This window comes from Garra rufa, chromosome 13 (assembly GCF_049309525.1).
Source record: "Garra rufa chromosome 13, GarRuf1.0, whole genome shotgun sequence".
Lineage (NCBI taxonomy): Eukaryota > Metazoa > Chordata > Actinopteri > Cypriniformes > Cyprinidae > Garra > Garra rufa.
This window is the reverse complement of record NC_133373.1, coordinates 43,113,874-43,132,523: the sequence shown is the minus strand read 5'-3', so window position 1 is coordinate 43,132,523 and position 18,650 is coordinate 43,113,874. Positions and strand designations below refer to the sequence as shown.

Genomic DNA, 18,650 nt, shown 5'->3' with positions numbered 1-18,650 from the left:
ATGACTTCTAATGAAACTGACACTCAGAATGTGTTTCTCTGCTATCCACTCCTGCTAAACTCCTGTCTGAAATTGCATCGTCTTGCTGTGGTTAAAGTGGCGATGTATGTTGTCATGGTGTTGATGATCCTCACAACAGTTTTTGGGAACCTGCTGATCATCATCTCCATCTCTCATTTCAAACAGCTTCAGACTCCAACTCATCTGATCGTTCGCTCTCTGGCTGCCAGTGACTGTCTGCTGGGCTCTTTGGTCATGCCGTACAGCATGGTGCGATCTGTTGAAGGCTGCTGGTATCTGGGAGATGTTGTTTGTAAAGTGCATTCTAGTTTAGACATGACCTTCTGTATCTCCTCCTTACTGCATCTCAGTTTAATATCTGTTGACAGGTACTGGGCCATTTGTGACCCACTGAAATACAGAGTGAGGGTTACAAACAGCATTGTGACTGTATTTATTCTGTTAATTTGGCTGTTTTCATTTGTGTTCAGCTTTTATGTTGTTTTTTCAGGTGTAAACATGATTGGTTTGGAGGCGTTCATCATGCAGGTTTACTGTGTGGGAAGTTGTGTTTTGTTTTTTAACAAAGAGTGGGGTATTATATGTCCCGTTCTTGTGTTTTTTCTTCCTGGGACGATCATGAGCTCTCTGTATATAAAAATTTTCCATGTTGCACAAAAACATGCAAAGGTTATGACAGACAGAGTGACTGGAGGGTTGAAGAGCCAACACTCTGCTCAGAGAGAGAGAAAAGCAGCTAAAACTCTGGCCATTGTCATGGGTGTTTTTTTGTTCTGCTGGCTGCCGTATTTTATTGTTAATGCTCTTGATCCTTTTTTCAATTTTTTCACCCCTGCTGTTGTTTTTGATGCTGTAATTTGGTTTGCATATTTGAACTCCACTTGTAACCCCTTGATCTATGGTTTTTTCTACCCTTGTTTTCAGAGTGCATTTAAGATTCTCATATCCACTTATATTTGTGGTGTCAAGGATTGTAACACTTTGGCATTTGAATGAATAGGATGCTCAAACTTACACACTTGTCGTTTCCTTCATCACGGTCATTTTTTTTCCTGTAATTATTTTATATGGTATAGCTCTTTTTATTATTTTATCACTGAGTGCAGTACAACAAAACTAAAGACATACTTTAACCCTATAAAACCTGACATAAGAAATCATAGTTATAATTACAGTTTGTAGATTTAAAAAAAAAAGAAAAGTTTGAATACAGTATGTTTTTTTGTTGAGTATCATGTTTTTTTAAATACCCCAGGCTTTTATCACTCATATAATATGATATAGTGAGAATATGAATAATGAGGGCTAAACTGAGCAAAAATATGCTATTTGGTTCAGTTGCTGATATTTATATGACCAAATAGTAAGGTGAAATTCTGATGTCTAATGTTAATTATTAAGATCTTTATAGCAGGATAGCAGACTACTTATATAAAATTGTATAAATATCAATCTCCCAATAATATGTTTTACAAATAAAAGAAATAAAATGCCATTTTCTACCCTGACGCTTAATTGCACAAAAAATGCTTTTCTTACTTAGATTTTTTGTCTTTTTTCCAGCCAAAATATCTGAAAATTCTTAAATCACAAAGTCAAAATTAAGTGCGTTTTTGCTTGAAACAAGCAAAATAATCTGCCAACGCGGTAAGAAAAATAATCATGTTTTTTTTTTGTTAGAAATATATATATATATATTTTTTTTTTTGCTTACCCCATTGGCAAATTATTTTGCTTGTTTTGATAAAAAAAAAAACTTAATTTTTACTGTTTTTTTTTTTTTCTGAAAAACTAAAAATAAAATTATTTTACTCGTCTTGAAAATCCTTCTTGATTTTGGCTGGAAACGAGACAAAAAATCCAAGTAAGAAAAGCATTTTTTGCAGTGTGTAAGGTATTGAAAGAGACATGTCTGCTGTGAGACTTCAGTTTAAATGCCCATTGCTATGATTGGCATCTTATTAAATGTAAAAAAGTGAAAAATGTTTAGACTGCTTCATTGAATATAAACTCACACTGTGTGATTGACAGCTTCAGCCTTCTTTGAATGCTTTCTGTAAATAATTGAATCACAATTGAATTAACAGAGAAACAACGTGTACCGTTTTGTCACTGGCTTGATTTACACATAGACAGCAATAAATGAGTTTGAGACAAAGAACACTAACTGTACATGAATCATTACATATGGAAATCATTGATTGCAGATTAGGCATTAGGATGAACACGGTTGCTAAACAAACAAATAATGCTCTATTCAGACATCCACCTACTGGTAGTTGAAAATAAGTAACCATTTTCTTGGGATTAGGACTTTTAGGTGGTAATGTTATTTTTATCAGCCCAATTTCCATATGCATAGTGAAATGCAATTGTTTATAACTGTGCTACGATGTTTTACACAAACTCACTTTTACATGTTGTTTGAACATTAATGTGTGTTGGCAGTTTGAGTACACAACCACCCTACAATGAGAAAAATCCACCAAGTAATATCCCCTTTTTAAAATCAGGTCATTCTCAACTTCTTGTCGGTGTGACGACACACAGATAGAGGCCACTCCCATGATAGTTGATTGACATGAGCACCTTACCTTAGACCCGCCCTCATCGAGCTGAAACAGTCCGACTCCGATCGCCATTGTGTTGACTCAGGTGTCTACAGATGCGTCTATGTTTGTGCGAATCAATCGTGATGCAGCTTCACCCACAGCAGAAGTGAGTATAAAGGTTTTTATGCATCTTTAGAAATGGCCTTTCGTAATAATGTGCTTGTTGGCAAGTTTCACCGCTAAATGTGGCTAAAGTAAACATTACAGCTCATCATCCCACGCAGAGAGGGGCGGGGCGAGCAGAGCTCATTTGCATTTAAAGGAGCATGCAATAAAATGAGTTGATTTTTTGCAGAGCTGATTTTGACAAGGTATTGTTGGAAAGCACTCTTATCAGAATGTTGTTTTATTTAGGCTTGTATGTTTTCTTTTCAATCTTAGTTAAATACTGTTATTTAAGCAGTGGTGCTTGTATTTCTAGTAGTGACCACTGCGGGGCGCTGTTGTTATATATATATATATATATTCAGTCGTTGCCTTTCCCTGACGTGATGCAGATGTGAAAGAATGAAAGTAAAAAAAAAAAAGATTTGTTGCGTTCTGAGAGAAAAGAGTCCGAGTCTTCATTTAAAACCAACAGGTATAAGGGTGTTTTTACACTACTATTGAGAATTTTTAACCAAAGTATATTATAGACTTTTCATTAAGACCCTACAGAACCATATGAACTTGTGGAAAATGGGCATCCGATGACCCCTTTAAATAAGAAATAAATATTTAAGATGTAAATTTCTTCGCATTGTTTTGGAGCAGTAAATATAATTTAGTGTTTTTATCTTTATCTCCATTACAGGTGAAGTACCCCCCCCCCCCCCCCCCCTATATTTTAATCTCCTGAGTTAATGTTGTTTTTGTAACTATGGGTAACACTGACAGATGTAGGAGGGTTAACTTGAATCTGAGAGTATATATGGACAAGCCTGAGCTGCTCTGAGCCCATTTATCAAACTACAGTATATTGAGTTGGCATGTACTGTATTTATATTCATCTTTCTTTAGATACTTCTCTTTACCATGTCATTATTTATAAAATAATTCTACGCACACTTAGGTCAATATTTGATTGGCTTTTTACATTTACAAAACAAATACTGTTTTCCAGTCTTGTATATCAGTCACTATTTGGAGCAGACGTGATGATTTCAAATGAAACAGATTTTGACAATGTGTTTCTCTGCTATCCGCTCCTGCCGGACTCCTGTCCCAGAGCTCAGCGACTTACCATCCTCAAAGTGGCGATGTATGTTGTCATGGTGCTGATGATCCTCACAACAGTTTTTGGGAACCTGCTGGTCATCATCTCCATCTCTCACTTCAAACAGCTTCAGTCTCCAACTCACATGATCGTTCAGTCGCTGGCAGCTTGCGATTGTCTGCTGGGCTCTTTGGTCATGCCGTACAGCATGGTGCGATCTGTTGAAGGCTGCTGGTATTTGGGAGTGGTTGTGTGTAAAGTTCATTCTAGTCTGGACATGACTTTCAGCATCTCTTCCATACTGCATCTCAGTTTAATAGCTATTGACAGGTACTGGGCCATTTGTGACCCTCTGAGGTACAAAATGAGAGTCACAAACAGCACTGTGGCTGTATTTATTACCTTCACATGGCTGTTTTCATTTGTGTACAGCTTTTCTGTTGTGTTTACGGGGGTAAACAACGTTGGTTTGGAAGAGCTTATATTGCAGATTTCTTGTTTTGGTGGCTGTGTTTTGTTTTTTAACAAAGAATGGGGATTAATTTGTGCACTTTTTGTGTTCCTGATTCCGGGAACTATCATGAGCTCTCTGTACATGAGCATTTTCAATGTTGTGAAAAAACATGCAAAAGTCCTGTCAGAGAAAGCGTCTGTTGCCCCCACTGTAGGCGCTAATTGCCAAACCTCTTCACAGAGAGAGAGAAAAGCCGCTAAAACTCTGGCCATTGTCATGGGTGTTTTTTATCTCTGCTGGCTGCCCTTTTTTACTGCCACTGCTATTGACCCTTTCCTTAATTTCGTGACTCCTGTTGATGTTTTTGATGCTTTGGTTTGGTTTGGATACTTTAACTCCACTTGTAACCCCTTGATCTATGGCTTTTTCTATCCTCGCTTTCAGAAGGCCTTTAAGATTCTCATATCCACTTATATCTGTGGCTTCAGTGAGTCACACACCTTGACATTTGAATGAATATGAAACCTAGATTATGCTTGAATAAATATTTGCACATTTTAAGATTTATTAACAAAGACGATTTTATTATAATGCATTTTAACACCCATTAGTCCAAACATGATCAAATGTTTTGCTTATTTAATGTTTTTCTTGAGCACTGTAATGAAATATTTATTTTGGCCTATCATCAGCATGTTGAAGTGGCCTCCAGTCTTTTTTTAAGTATTAGATGTAAGCAAATTTAAATCATTTATTTACTAATACCACTAATACCTCAACAATGGTTTCTTAAAATATATGTAAAATGTAGTTGTTCCCAGATATGCAAATAATTTTGTTCTTTTGTTGTTTGTGATTCACAACCAAACATTTCTTTCATTTAAAGTATGTTTTTGTCATATAAATTATGCTATTAAATTCATAGCTACTAATATTGTATCATGTGTCCATGTTCATGTAAAGTGGGTCAATTTGATGTGAGATGTCACGGTAAACCACACTGCAGCCTTTTTTCTCTAAACCGGGATGAATGACTTTGAACAATGAGAGTTGTCACCTTTGAGAGTCACGCTGTCATTAAAAGTGAGAAATGATAATGAGTCTCTGGGTAATGTTGTGGGCAAAACACAAACATTGCATCATGTACAGTACAAATGAGTGACATTTATGGAAGATTAAACATTGTGATCAAGTGCTGCAAAATTTTCAATTATCTTTACTAACTTACACAATTATATGCATATAGTACTCTATGGATAGAGACATAAGACTTAAAAATGTTAAACAGCATTTTAAATCCCCTTTCTAATTAATTATCATTGCAGTTTTCATGACACGAGTTAAGCTGAGAGGTTACATTGAATATTTGCACTTTTCCAGAATGATTTTTTATAAATTGTAACCTAAGTCCTATTATTATTGATCATTTACCCATATGTGTACATTCGTTATTGTGCATATGTACGCAACATGCACGTAATGCCTTACTTTAAAATGTTATTATGAATATCAGTTTCCATAAATAAGATAAATCATGGTGTGCAAAGACCCCATTAGCTTTTTAACTGGCATTTTATAAATTCGAAAATTGAATTATCTTAATTAAACTTGAAAAAAACATTTTCTATGTCAATGGTTGACTTCTAGTTTTGTTGCAAGGGGCGTAATGAATTTGAAGCCTGAGTGGGATTCGAACTTGTGTCTCCCATGTTTAATGTTTTAAACAACACATAACTTATGCTTTGAAGTCAGTCTACATTGTAACATATGTGACCCTGGACCACAAAACCAGTCATAAGTGACAATTTGTCTAATTGAGATTTATATATCATCTGAAAGCTGAACAAAGCTTTCCATTGATGGTTTGTTAGGATAGGACAATATTTGGCTGAGATACAACTATTTGAAAATCTGGAATCTGAAGGTGCAAAAAATTTTTAATATTAGGAAACTCACCTTTAAAGTTGTCCAAATGAAGTTCAATGCATATTACTAATCAAAAAATAAGTTTAAATATATTTACGGTAGGAAATTTATGAAATATATTCATGGAACATGAACTTTACTTAATATCCTAATGATTTTTGGCACAATAGAAAAATTGATAGTTTTTAATTTTGGGTATCACCATTATAGAGTGTTTTTACGACGCGTCATTAGTTGGTCATATTGGCAGCACTGAACATAAACAATGCCAATGAACCAAACTAAACTTGAATATTTTGCTGATAATGGCGGACTGGGTAAAACATTTGGAGTAGGCCAACTATAGACTGCCGAAAGCTATAACAAATCAAGGAAAAGAGTGCAAAAAAATTGTCTGAGGAACAAAAGGCGTTTGAGGTTGGTCAAACTGAACCAGGATTTCCAGGTCAAGAATCATGGCAATATTCATGTTTGTTGTTATCATTTCCGATCAGGTAGGTGAAATATTAGGCTAATATCTTCATTAATTCTGCTTGTACTTATCTTTACCGACTTTTAACTTTAGTTTGTCAAAATATTGCGCCCTTTCCTGCTTAATAAGTCCTTCTCTATATGATTAAGCACGTTTTTCCCATGGTTTAGACAGCATAAAATGGAAAAGCAGACATGAATTGTCTCTCCCTGCAGCAGAGAATCGTTCACAATCTACACACACATTGGCCACATCGCTGTCAAACGATACAAGTCATGTGGAAGTTATCCTACAATAGCCTGTTAGGAAACATTGCTCTTTTTGTTTGCCGTCTTATAAAATTACCCGTGAAAAACCACCGCAAATGACTAAGTAATCTCCATCATCAGACAAGGATTTATCAGTAATATTTTTAGTATTTCACTGTACTCGCTCACCAGTAAAAGAGGCAAGGACCCTGATATCAACCTTACAAATAATTGGAAATACATTAAACAGAATGAATGAATGAATAAATAAATGTCTTTCATTTTGTCACCACCTGGGGGCACTCTTTGTACCACAGTAACTGCACCATTTTGCATATTCAAATATGTTTATCCAAGCAAGGGTGTTACCTGTTTTGGACTCTGAGTATATATAAACCCTAACTAGGCTGCTGCCTCCATATATGTAGTATCTTGTGCATGTACTTTTATATCTGATCATTTTCTTTGTATTTTGGTCCCTATCTGACTGTGATTTATTTCCTTGAGGCTTATATCTGTGCGACTTTTTTTTACATTTACAAAGGAAATAGTGTGTTTTAGTCCTGCATATCTTCGTAATGACCTCAAATGAAACTGACATTTACGCTGAGAATGTGTTTCTCTGCTATCCACTCCTGCCGGACTCCTGTCCCAGAGCTCATCGCGTCCCTGCACTTAAAATTGTATTGTATGTTGTCATGGTGCTGATGATCCTCACAACAGTTTTTGGAAACCTGCTGATCATCATCTCCATCTCTCACTTCAAACAGCTTCAGTCTCCAACTCATCTGATCGTTCGCTCTCTGGCTGCCAGTGACTGTCTGCTGGGCTCTTTGGTCATGCCATACAGCATGGTGCGATCTGTTGAAGGCTGCTGGTATCTGGGAGATGTTGTTTGTAAAGTACATTCTAGTTTGGACATGACTTTCAGCATCTCTTCCTTAATACATCTCAGTTTAATATCTGTTGACAGGTACTGGGCCATTTGTGACCCTCTGAGGTACAAAATGAGAGTCACAAACACCGCCGTGACTGTATTTACAACTCTAACATGGCTGTTTTCATTTCTCTACAGCTTTTCTATTGTGTTTTCAGGCGTAAACAAAATTGGTTTGGAGTCATTCATCATGCAGGTTTACTGTGTGGGAAGTTGTGTTTTGTTTTTTAACAAACAATGGGGTCTTATTTGTTCACTTCTCACGTTCTTTCTTCCCGGGACGATCATGAGCTCTCTGTATATGAAAATCTTCCATGTTGCACGAAAACATGCAAAGGTTATGTCCGAAAGAGTGACTGTGGCAACAGGAGGGTTGAAAGGCCAAAGCTCTGCTCAGAGAGAAGGAAAGGCAGCTAAAACTCTGGCCATTGTCATGGGTGTATTTTATCTCTGCTGGCTGCCTTTTTTTACTGCCACTGCTGTTGATCCTTTTCTCAATTTTGTGACTCCTGGTGATGTTTTTGATGCTTTGGTTTGGTTCGGATATTTTAACTCCACTTGTAATCCATTGATCTATGGTTTCTTCTATCCTCACTTTCAGAAGGCCTTTAAGATTCTCATATTCACTTATATCTGTGGCTGCAATGATTCAAGCACCTTGATACTTAAATGAATTTAACTTTGTTTATTAAAAATAAGCATGTTAATGCTATTGTAAGAAATGATTTGGCCTGGTATACATTTTCTCTGAAGGTCTCCGCAAACAGACTAACCATCCAAGTTATTGAAATATTGACAGAACCTAAATATGATGTATGACTCATACATCATACTCATACTCTTATTGAGTGTAAAAATAAAATGCTTTTTATTGCAATTACTAGTGTTGACATGACATGTCAAAAATAATTTAGCTTGTAGTTAAAATATGTCATTATTTTCCAAACGATTTAACATTGAAGTCATTTAAATGCATAATGTTGGGTATAAGACTTAATTTTACTCAGCTATTAATATAAAAGTTATTAAACATGTTTTATTTAAAAAATTCTGTCTATAAATATTCATTAGTCACAATCCCCTCTCTTATCCAGAAAAAAAACCTATATTATTTAGACTAAAATGCACATTTGAACTTGAACTTAAGTATCTTAAAATATGTCAGTGTCATTGTTTTGCCTCAGGTTGCACACCAGTAATATTTTTCAGCTTTGAAATCAACTTTGAGAATAGGGTGACATATGGCATGCTTATTAAATGTCCTAATTTAACTAAGGCCTACTCCTGGCTTAATCTAAACCCAACCAGGCCCTACACTTTTATTTTGTGTTATGTAGTGTGCATTTGTCTCCATCTTGTGGACAACATTTGGACAGGTGACATTGTTTGACTAAGAAAGTGATGCAGTCTGGTTAAGTCATATTGCTTATATAATACAATTTAATAATACAATTCAGAGCTCTTTAACCCTGCTCTCTGGGACCCACCGACCTGCAGACTTAAAGGGATAGTTCACCCAAAAATGAAAATTTGATGTTTATCTGGTTACCCCCAGGGCATCCAAGATGTAGGTGGCTTTGTTTCCTCAGAAAAATACAAAAAGATTTTTAATGAAAACCGGTGCAGTCTGCCATCCTTATGGGCTTGGATGGGCACCAAACCTTTAAAAGTAAACAAAAACATGCACAGACAAATCCAAATTACACCCTGTGGCTCGTGATGATACCTTGATGTCTTAAGACACGAAACGATCGTTTTTTGTGAGAAACTGAACAGTATTTATATCATTTTTTACCTTTGATACACAGCCACGTCCATCTGTCATGAGCACGAGTTTGGCATCAGTCACGTCACATGTGCACGCGCTCTAACGTAGAATACGCAAACGCCGTTAGGGGAAATCAGGGAAAAGTCCCGGATGAGTTAGCGCAAGCAAACGTAATCTTTTAGCTTTGGTAGATTGGTTTAAACAATCAGGATACGCTCAAGTAATTACCATTTTGAAAAGCCACAATCTCTATGCTCTGTGTAAACAATGAGGCTGCATTCGAAACCACATACTTCCATACTATATAGTAGGCAAAAAGCAGTAGGCGAGCAAAAAAGTATGTTTGAATGTTCAGTATTCATAAAAGAGTAGGCGAGAATTAGTAGGCGAGTGCACTAATTCTCGCGAGATTCGGACAAACGTCTACTTAAAGTGCGTTCGAATATGCCTACTTACCTACTATATAGTAGGAAAAAAGAGTACGTGAAGAAATAAGTACGTTTGAAGCCTCAGGATTCATAAAAGAGTAGACGAGAAATCCCCGGATGTCCTACTGCTTCAGCCCAGATTCTGAAGTGTTCATCTGATGCACACTTTTCAGTCCCAGGAGGCCACAGGAGGCCAAAACGTCATCATCGAATGTGTTTGGGAACCGCAACAAGAGTGTTTACAAATGTGAGTATTACAAACCAAAACACGATTCTCTTTCTTAAAAATCGTATTTGTTGAGCTACTGTATCGTAAACTGCTGATTTGCATAAGGTGTCAAGATGTGTAACGTTAAAGTATATTTGTGATTTCGCTGTAAAACACGTTTTATTACGTATAGAGACCATAGACATCTTAAAGATGATTACTAAATGTTTAACAACTGACAGGAACATGAGAGAATTAAATGACAACACCAAACAGACATCTAAACGAGTGATGGACGTTGTGTGAGTTTATGAAGAATTCTCTGTTGTCAACACTGCTTTAGATTAATGTAATGTAAATAAACATATAGTTAGTAAACAAGTAAACATGAGTTATCTATTTCATTTGTCTAATAGTACTGATGATAAATTCAGGAGCATTTGTATTGGATAAAAAGCCAATGAACACAACAGCTACCTCATAAATGTAGTATTGAGCACACGAATCAGAGGGAACTGAATCTTGTGTGGATGTTACAGGGACAGATGAGACCATAGGCGTAATTCTATGGGGGGACAGGGGGACACGTCCCCCCCAATATTCAAAGAAGGACAATTTGTCCCCCCCAATATTTGATCATACTGTATGATTATGCGGGCGATATCGATGTGATTGCAAATACGTCTTTCTTTCCAGCTCCGAAAATATAAAATCCCGGCCGGTCCATTTCCCAAATCCATTCGACTGGCCTTACACTATACATTAACAAAACCTGATCCATGTCATGTTTTCCCCTATACCTTTAGTAGCTCGTGCACCGCCACCGTCAGTGAGATAGGAAAAAACAAACAGAAGAAGAGCGCGAAATCTGACAGACATTTGGCACATATCTATATGGTGTTTTTGGCTGACATAATCCCTTAGATAACGACCAGGTGAATTTCACTAGAATTTCGAATTGTAGAATTTGTAAATTTCGACTGTAATATTATACAGCTTGTATGAATGGGTCATAGCCGACATCTAGCTAACGTTACTGTATACACGCTAGCATGTAGCCTGGCTGTAAAGCAAAATGGGATAGCGATCAGTGACAGGCTTGTCAAATCTACTGTACCAAACCCAGTTTTTACAGCTAACGTTAGCGTTTGAGCCACGGTCCTGTTCTCTGAATTGGGTTTATCTAGCAAGTTATTTTAGAGTCCTGTCATTTGTTCTTTCTTACTTCACCATTTTCATCCCTTGGAATTGCGTTGCTGTTATATTTCACAGTATTGGCCAAAAATGAACAAGAGAAAGACTGCAGCAGCTGACATCTGTAATTTCTTTGGAAAGAAAAAGAAAGTAACGTTACGTTTCTGGAGATTTTAGGCATTTTTAACAGAGAAGTGAGAAGTAAGGTACTAAGGTACCGGACAGCATGACATTAATAGCTCTTAACCCTTGTATGGTGTTCGGGTCTGTAGGACCTTTACTCTGTCCTCCTCCTGTCAGGCCTTGCTGTTATGTGTGTGTGTGTGTGTGTGTGTGTGTGTGTGTGTGTGTGTGTGTTCTTGTATAGTATATGGTTTATGAGGACACAAATGTGTATAATGACTTGGGTATTACAACGTAAACATGGTTTATGAGGACATCTGTGTCCTCATAAACCAAACGGCTAAAAAACATACTAAATGGTGTTTTTTGAACTTCAAAAAAGGCCAAAAGTTTTCTGTGATTGGTAGGTTTAGGGGTAGGGTTAGTGTAGGGGCATTGATTATACAGTTTGTACATTTGTAAAACCATTACGCCTATGGAGATTCCCTGTATGAACCACATATCTCTGTGTGTGTGTGTGTGTGTGTGTGTGTGTGTGTGTGCATGCATGTGAGAGAGAGGTTGTGTGTAAGTGTGAGAGAGTGTGAGTGCAAAAGTGAGTTTTGTTTCTACCCCTGCCGTTCCCGCACAAGGTTACAATTCTTAAATGTGATCTAACAAAGCTAGAGAGGAAATATTAACCATAAATGCTGTTTCTATTGCTTGTAATTGGGATGAAGTAGCCTAAATATCTGTTGAGTATTTTAACATAAATTGGTTGATTATGTTGAATTAAAAACCCCAAAATGCAGCGGGTCCACCAGACCCACGAACACTGGCTGAATAACAAAAATATGAACACCACACAAGGGTTAACTCACATTCATTGTGAGTGAATGTAACGTTATAGGGTAAGATGTGGTAACAAGCTGCCCCTTAGAACAATGTTTAATTACTGAAACAAAAAAGCAAAGTTTAGAGGAAATAAAATATGTGGATCATGGGCATTCTTATGAGAATTATGAAGGGAAAAAGACGTTTAGATTTTTAGAAAATGTGATTTTTTTTTTAAAGTATAGAACAAAATAAGATATTTTGAAAAATGTCTGTAACCAAACAGTTGATGGACCCCATTGACCTACTATGGAAGTCAATGGGTTCCATCAACTGTTTGGTTACAGACATTTTTCAAAACATCTTATTTTGTGTTCAGCAGAAGAAAGAAATTCTTACAGGTTTTAAAAAACTTGAGGGTGAGTAAATGATGACAGAATTTTCATTTTTGGGTGAACTATCCCTTTAAATTCAGCTTTGTGACTTAATAGCCTGTATGCTGATGCTGTAATCATTACAGGGTGAGTATACGTTGGTTTGACGATCAGATGTAATAAAATTCCTTGTTGTGTTATACAATTACAAAATTTGGACTCTGGCTTTTTTTTTTTTTTTTAAATGTGTGCATGCGCAAACACAAAAAGTCCCACAGCTGTCCCCCCCAATGTGTGATTGACAATTTCGCCCTTGGATGAGACAAGTATGCTTGTCTGGTGAAGAGTGATTGATGAAGCAGTGCTGCCATCAAAGGCTTTGAGCGAGTACACTACAGACATCTATTTAAACCTTAAGTGCAGTTTATTAATAATAAAAAAAAAAAAACTTTAAGCACTTTTCTGATTCTAGATTTCTGTGCCTTTGTTGTAGATATTTTGCGGTGGAGCAGGACCTAAAAGGAAAGGTGACAGCAGCATTTGTGGGGAAGAAAGTTAAATCTGTAACTTAATATAAAGTTCGGTAATTTTGTCACTTCTAATACAGAGATCTAATGAAATTGTGCTGTTAAAATGACAACTTTTGTATTGTATTTGTGCATCTTTGTATGATCTGAAATGTCTGCTGCAGACTGGTGTGTGCAGTGAGAAAAGAGAAATCCACAGCAGCATCCTGGAAATGGTCAAGTGCCATGGATGAGACCCTCCATCACTCCACCTGCTCTTTGTCTCATCTGGACCAGATGTTGCTGCGGTCTCTTCATCCTCAGGGACCAAAGAGCCTATAGAGAAAGACTAAAATACCAATATGTCTGAATAAAGCTTTGTTCCATGTGTCTTTATTTATGTTCATGGTTACTTAATTATTTTACTCCTATATCCATGTTGTTATCAGTAAATAAAATATAAGTTTCATTAACATATGCATTAATTAATTACTTGATAAAAAAAAAAAAAACATGCTTGTTTTACTAAAAAATATAATTAATTATAGGTCAGAATTTGTCATTATTATAATCAGTGCATTCTGAGGTCGTCTTAATTTCTAAGTAGTAATACTTATATTTTTTGAGTGTAAAATCCTCAAAAAACACCTCCAAACACAAGATCTTCAAGCAGCTGATCCACGTCCACTTTGTGCAAATATTGCAAACATGGAGGAAGATGTACTAGGTAGGGTTGTTGTGTTACTGATGCTGTGAGGTGTTTGAGCACCGGTTGTGCTTATTTTCATTTTATTACTACCTAACTTACAATTACAGGCTCAGGGAAAGATGGTATTTATCTTTAACAATGAACAATCATAATGAGAAAAACTAATAACGTAACTATTCGGCTTGCTTACATCTTAGTATGCAATTATATACACGGGGAAATATGATTAAATATCTCTGAATAATCTAAATATTCACATCATCGTTTATCAAAAATTGGATTTGTTTTTTTTATTGATAAGCCTCAGGGATGAAAAGAGAAATTCAACAAGAATTTAAGCTAGCTTTGCGTGTGGATAAATAATTTTGAATACAAAACAAAAGAAATAACTTATTCCAAAAATAAAGAATTTGGGTTTTCCTGACAAAAATTATTTCTTTAAGAATTAAAAAATACAAAAACCTAAATGAACCCAACACGTATCTGTTATACTACAATCACAATAAAAGAACAGCTGTTTCTTCAACATGACCACAAAATGAACAAATTTCATCAATATCAAAATATTTATAGAAAGATGAATTTAACCTGTCGCTATATGTTAAGTTGTTGCACTTGTTATAACGTCGTTGGTCACATGATAACGTCAACATGGCGGAACACGTGCAGATCACATCCATACTCAACGAGATTTGGCTGTAGAGTACGTACTCTTTTAGCGCTCGTTAAGTAAGTACTTATTGAAATTAAGTACCTACTCATTGAGTATGCGGTTTCGAACGCAGCCTGAGTGTCGTTTTCATGCAACAGATCGCTTGCGGCGTTTGCGTATTCTACGCCAGAAGCGCGTGCACATGTGACATGACTGATGCCAAACTCGTGCTCATGACAAATGGACGTGGCTGTGTATCAAAGGTAAAAAATGATATAAATACTGTTCAGTTTCTCACAAAAACCGATCGTTTCGTGTCTTAAGACATCAATGTATCATCACGAGCCGCAGGGTGTAATTTGGATTTGTCTGTGCATGTTTTTGTTTACTTTTGAAGGTTTGGTGCCCATCCACGTCCATGATAAGGATGGCAGACTGCACCGGTTTTTATTAAAATTCTTCGTTTGTGTTTTTCTGAGGAAACAAAGTCACCTACATCTTGGATACATTGGGGGTAAGCAGATAAACATCAAATTTTCATTTTTGGGTGAACTATCCCTTTAAGCTGTAAAATGTAAAAAAAAAACATGACATTTGTTTTGTTGAAACATGCTTTATGAAGAAACAGGAGTGTCGCACATGTACCTCGTCATATTGTCATTTTTATATGCTACTATAAAATTGTTGTAGGAAAGGAAAGGGGGTAATGGAATTTGTGCTCTGCATTTAACCCATCCAAGTGCACACACACACCCACAGCAGTGGGCAGCCATATTGCTGCAACTGGGGAGCAGTTGGGGGTTTGGTGCCTTGCTCAAGGGACTCACCTCAGTCATGGTATTGAGGGTGGAGAGAGCAGTTTACATTCACTCCCCCCACCTACTATCCCTGCCAGACCTGAGACTTGAACCTGCAACCTTTGGGTTACAAGTCAGACTCTCTAACCATTAGGCCATGGCTGGCACTTTGTATGAATGTAGATGTAGAATGTAAAATGTAGAATTAAGCCCTCTTCCACCTTCAATACCACGACTGAGGTGAGACCCTTGAGCAAGGCACTGAACCCCCAACTGCTCCCCGGACGCCACAGCAATATGGCTGCCCACTGCTCCGGGTATGTGTTCACTACTGTGGGCGTGCACTTAAATGGGTTAAATGCATAGCACAATTTCCGAGTATGAGTACACGTCACGTCGTTTCCTTTCCTGTATGTCATGTACAAATGCCATTTCACATACAGGTATGTTCTCTTTTAGAAGGCCAGTAGTGAAAAATGACCACAGACACATTGCAATGCTCATCAAATTTTTATTTCATCATGTTTGACTTTGTCATGCTAGGGATGCACCGATACCACTTTTTCCCAGAACAAGGCCCTTTTTTGTATGACTGCATGAGTAGGAGCGCAGTATCGGGCCCCCTAGTTCATGCTCACAGTCTTCAGTTTATGTCACTTTGGTTCTCAGGTGTAGACATTGGCATGACAGATGTTTGCAGTGCATCTTGGCATCTCCCATACACCCTCACAATGCACACAGGATCTCTTGTCCCTGCTTCACTGTCCTGGAGAGAGAGAGAAAGAATGCTTAATATAGATAGTTATATCATTTCCATTTGATATTGATCCAAATATAAATCAGAAATTACTTAAGATAATTACATTCTGCAAAGGCCACCTTGGTTCATTCCGGGGTTGGTCTGTCCCTTTAAGGAAGGTACGACCGCATCAGTTGCACCATGTTACAGGTGTTGTGCTTGGCAAGGTAGTCTTCTGTGGGCCAGTTGCAGTGAACAATTTCAGTTGATAGCACTGCTTATTCACTGTTCCACTGAGTCTGCTCTGCCACTCGAACCGCCGGAAAAAGAGGTTGTTTAACGAAGAGAGATGTGTTTGTTGACCTTACAGTGATGTTTGCAGTCTGGAGGTGGTTGTGGTTGTTGTCTGCATGAATGAGAGATAGTCTTAAATATATTTATACACATTTTTACATTTTTCTGACTTTATAAGTAAAAAAAAAAAAGCTTTTTGGCAGGGATTCTGTTTGGATTTAAAGCCTTTTGACAAGATTCAGTCTTGTTCCTGACTGTATAGTCGGCCTAACCTTTTCACAGATTGTGATGATATTTCCACAGTTATTAATATTGTAAATAGCAATGCCTTTTACATTTTCTTTTTTCTTTTTTTGTTTAGATGTATAGGCTACATGACAGTTATGTTTATTTTGATTGTCTCTCATTACTACACTTATAGTGGTAACTAATAATGGTTCTTTATTTGCCATCAATGTACACAAAAGTTTCTTCTAAATTTTAAAATGTTCTCCACCCTAAAAAAAGGGTTCTTTTAAGAACTGATCACTGAAAGATTCTTTGGAAAACAAATGGTATTAACATGCACAGTGAGCCGTAATACTACTGATAAATCATGATCCTAACATTTATCTTCATACCTGCACCATCTTTGTGAAGATTCCACCTGCTCCAGACCAACATATAAAACCTGAAAATTACATGTGAAATGTGATATTTAATTGAGTATAATTTAACAGTAAATTATTCTACAAAACACATGTGAAGGTTGTTTTAAAAATATTTTAATAAACTACTTACTGTATGGTTTTGTGGCCAAGACATAACAAGATCTCTCCTCGGAATGTACAAATAATGGTCAGTATTATTACTTGCAACCATGCCAACTGTCTTACAGATGGCATGTTTGTGAAATGTTGGTAGATGTTTTAAAGCAGGGGTGCTCAACACTGTTCCTGAAACTTTACCGACCTGCAGACTTTTGTTCAAGACCGACTCCAACACAGCTCTAAAAACAACAGTCTAATAATCAACGGGTACCTATGAGATTAATTAGCTGGTTCAGGTGTGTTTGATTAGGGTTGCAGCTGAACTTTGTAGGATAGTAGATAGGAACAGGGTTGGGCACCCCTGTTTTAAAGGGTTTCTCAATCCTGCCCCTGGTGGCCCTGCTCAATGGCTTCCCAACCCAACCCCGCCACCTCCACTTTCACCCCAAATCCATCCTAGATGTTGCCCTCTATATTAATACTCCTTTTTTTCCATACCAGATTTAACTCATCAACTAGGGGTGCAAGGAGCAAGATTGAGAAACTATATAGAGATGTACTTCATGCATATAGATTTACTATTCGTGAAAAATTATTTTAAAAATAATTCTACGTAGATTGCGGCATGTTTATTACTTTATTGTATTGACACAATATAACCTTTATGCAACTTTTATCACTATGAGTAGGATTTTCTGTTTTGCTGTTATTATTCTTATCATGATGAACCAATTTGTCTGTTATCCATTTAAAAAAATCTTTGAATTGAATAAATAAACCAAAACATGAAGCACATTTCTTCAACATTACGATAATTGCAATAATTGTGACCATCATTTAGCCTGAGAAAACAAAAGTTAATGTATGTTATTAGACAATATTAAAGTGCGTCCAGTACTTAAAACTTACACTTAAATCATTAGACCTAATTGTGCATTGTAACATGTGAAATAAATATTTGTTTGTCATCTGAGCACAAATAAAGTATATACAGCATATACAGTAGCCAATACACACAACTAACACATAAGATCTGTGTTTGATACAGACACCACTCTGTAATTGATCATTTGTTATATTCTATCTTTGGAAAATAACAATATAGAAGATTAGTTATGTTAGATAAATTAATATTTGCTGAAAGCTGTGCAGCCTATATACTTAGAAAAGAAGTGATACTTACTTTAACACCACGTACATTAGAGATCACCTGGACATACTGCTGATTTATAGAGAATCTGAACCAATCATTCTTAGTGGGTTGTACGTGGGAGTTACTTATGGGAGGAACTTACTTACATACTTTTGCTAAGGTGAGACCATAAGGAAATATGCTGTAGTAAAGAACAAAGTGGAAACATGACTATTAAAAATGTACTTGTTGGTATAATCTTAATAAATATTATTTTTTAGCTGATTAGGCTGAAGATG

The 18,650-nt window shown here is 36.6% G+C and overlaps 3 protein-coding genes and 1 long non-coding RNA gene across 4 annotated transcripts; 3 read left to right on the top strand and 1 right to left on the bottom strand.

Annotated features, from left to right (window-relative positions):
* Positions 1 to 1,017, top strand: LOC141283809 (trace amine-associated receptor 4-like). The gene has a single exon (XM_073817133.1). It carries the CDS (start codon positions 1 to 3, stop codon positions 1,015 to 1,017), a length of 1,017 nt encoding a protein of 338 aa, XP_073673234.1.
* Positions 1,018 to 3,769: 2,752 nt separating this feature from the next.
* LOC141283717 (trace amine-associated receptor 4-like) lies at positions 3,770 to 4,798 on the top strand. Its single transcript, XM_073817030.1, has one exon. The coding sequence runs from the start codon at positions 3,770 to 3,772 to the stop codon at positions 4,796 to 4,798; it is 1,029 nt and encodes a 342-aa protein (XP_073673131.1).
* A 2,708-nt stretch (positions 4,799 to 7,506) lies between these two features.
* On the top strand, positions 7,507 to 8,538 carry LOC141283759 (trace amine-associated receptor 4-like). The gene has a single exon (XM_073817071.1). It carries the CDS (start codon positions 7,507 to 7,509, stop codon positions 8,536 to 8,538), a length of 1,032 nt encoding a protein of 343 aa, XP_073673172.1.
* A 7,438-nt stretch (positions 8,539 to 15,976) lies between these two features.
* Positions 15,977 to 18,077, bottom strand: LOC141283758 (uncharacterized). The gene is made up of 4 exons (XR_012338206.1): positions 17,251 to 18,077; positions 17,091 to 17,140; positions 16,301 to 16,582; positions 15,977 to 16,203 (listed from the first exon to the last, which is right to left on the bottom strand). It is a non-coding gene; the product is annotated as an uncharacterized lncRNA (long non-coding RNA).
* Between the last annotated feature and the right edge of the window lie 573 nt (positions 18,078 to 18,650).

What these genes read in the sequence shown, in the direction of transcription:
- LOC141283759 (XM_073817071.1), top strand. Translation starts at nt 7,507, where the DNA reads ATGACCTCAAATGAAACTGACATTTACGCTGAGAATGTGTTTCTCTGC.
- LOC141283717 (XM_073817030.1), top strand. Translation starts at nt 3,770, where the DNA reads ATGATTTCAAATGAAACAGATTTTGACAATGTGTTTCTCTGCTATCCG.
- LOC141283809 (XM_073817133.1), top strand. Translation starts at nt 1, where the DNA reads ATGACTTCTAATGAAACTGACACTCAGAATGTGTTTCTCTGCTATCCA.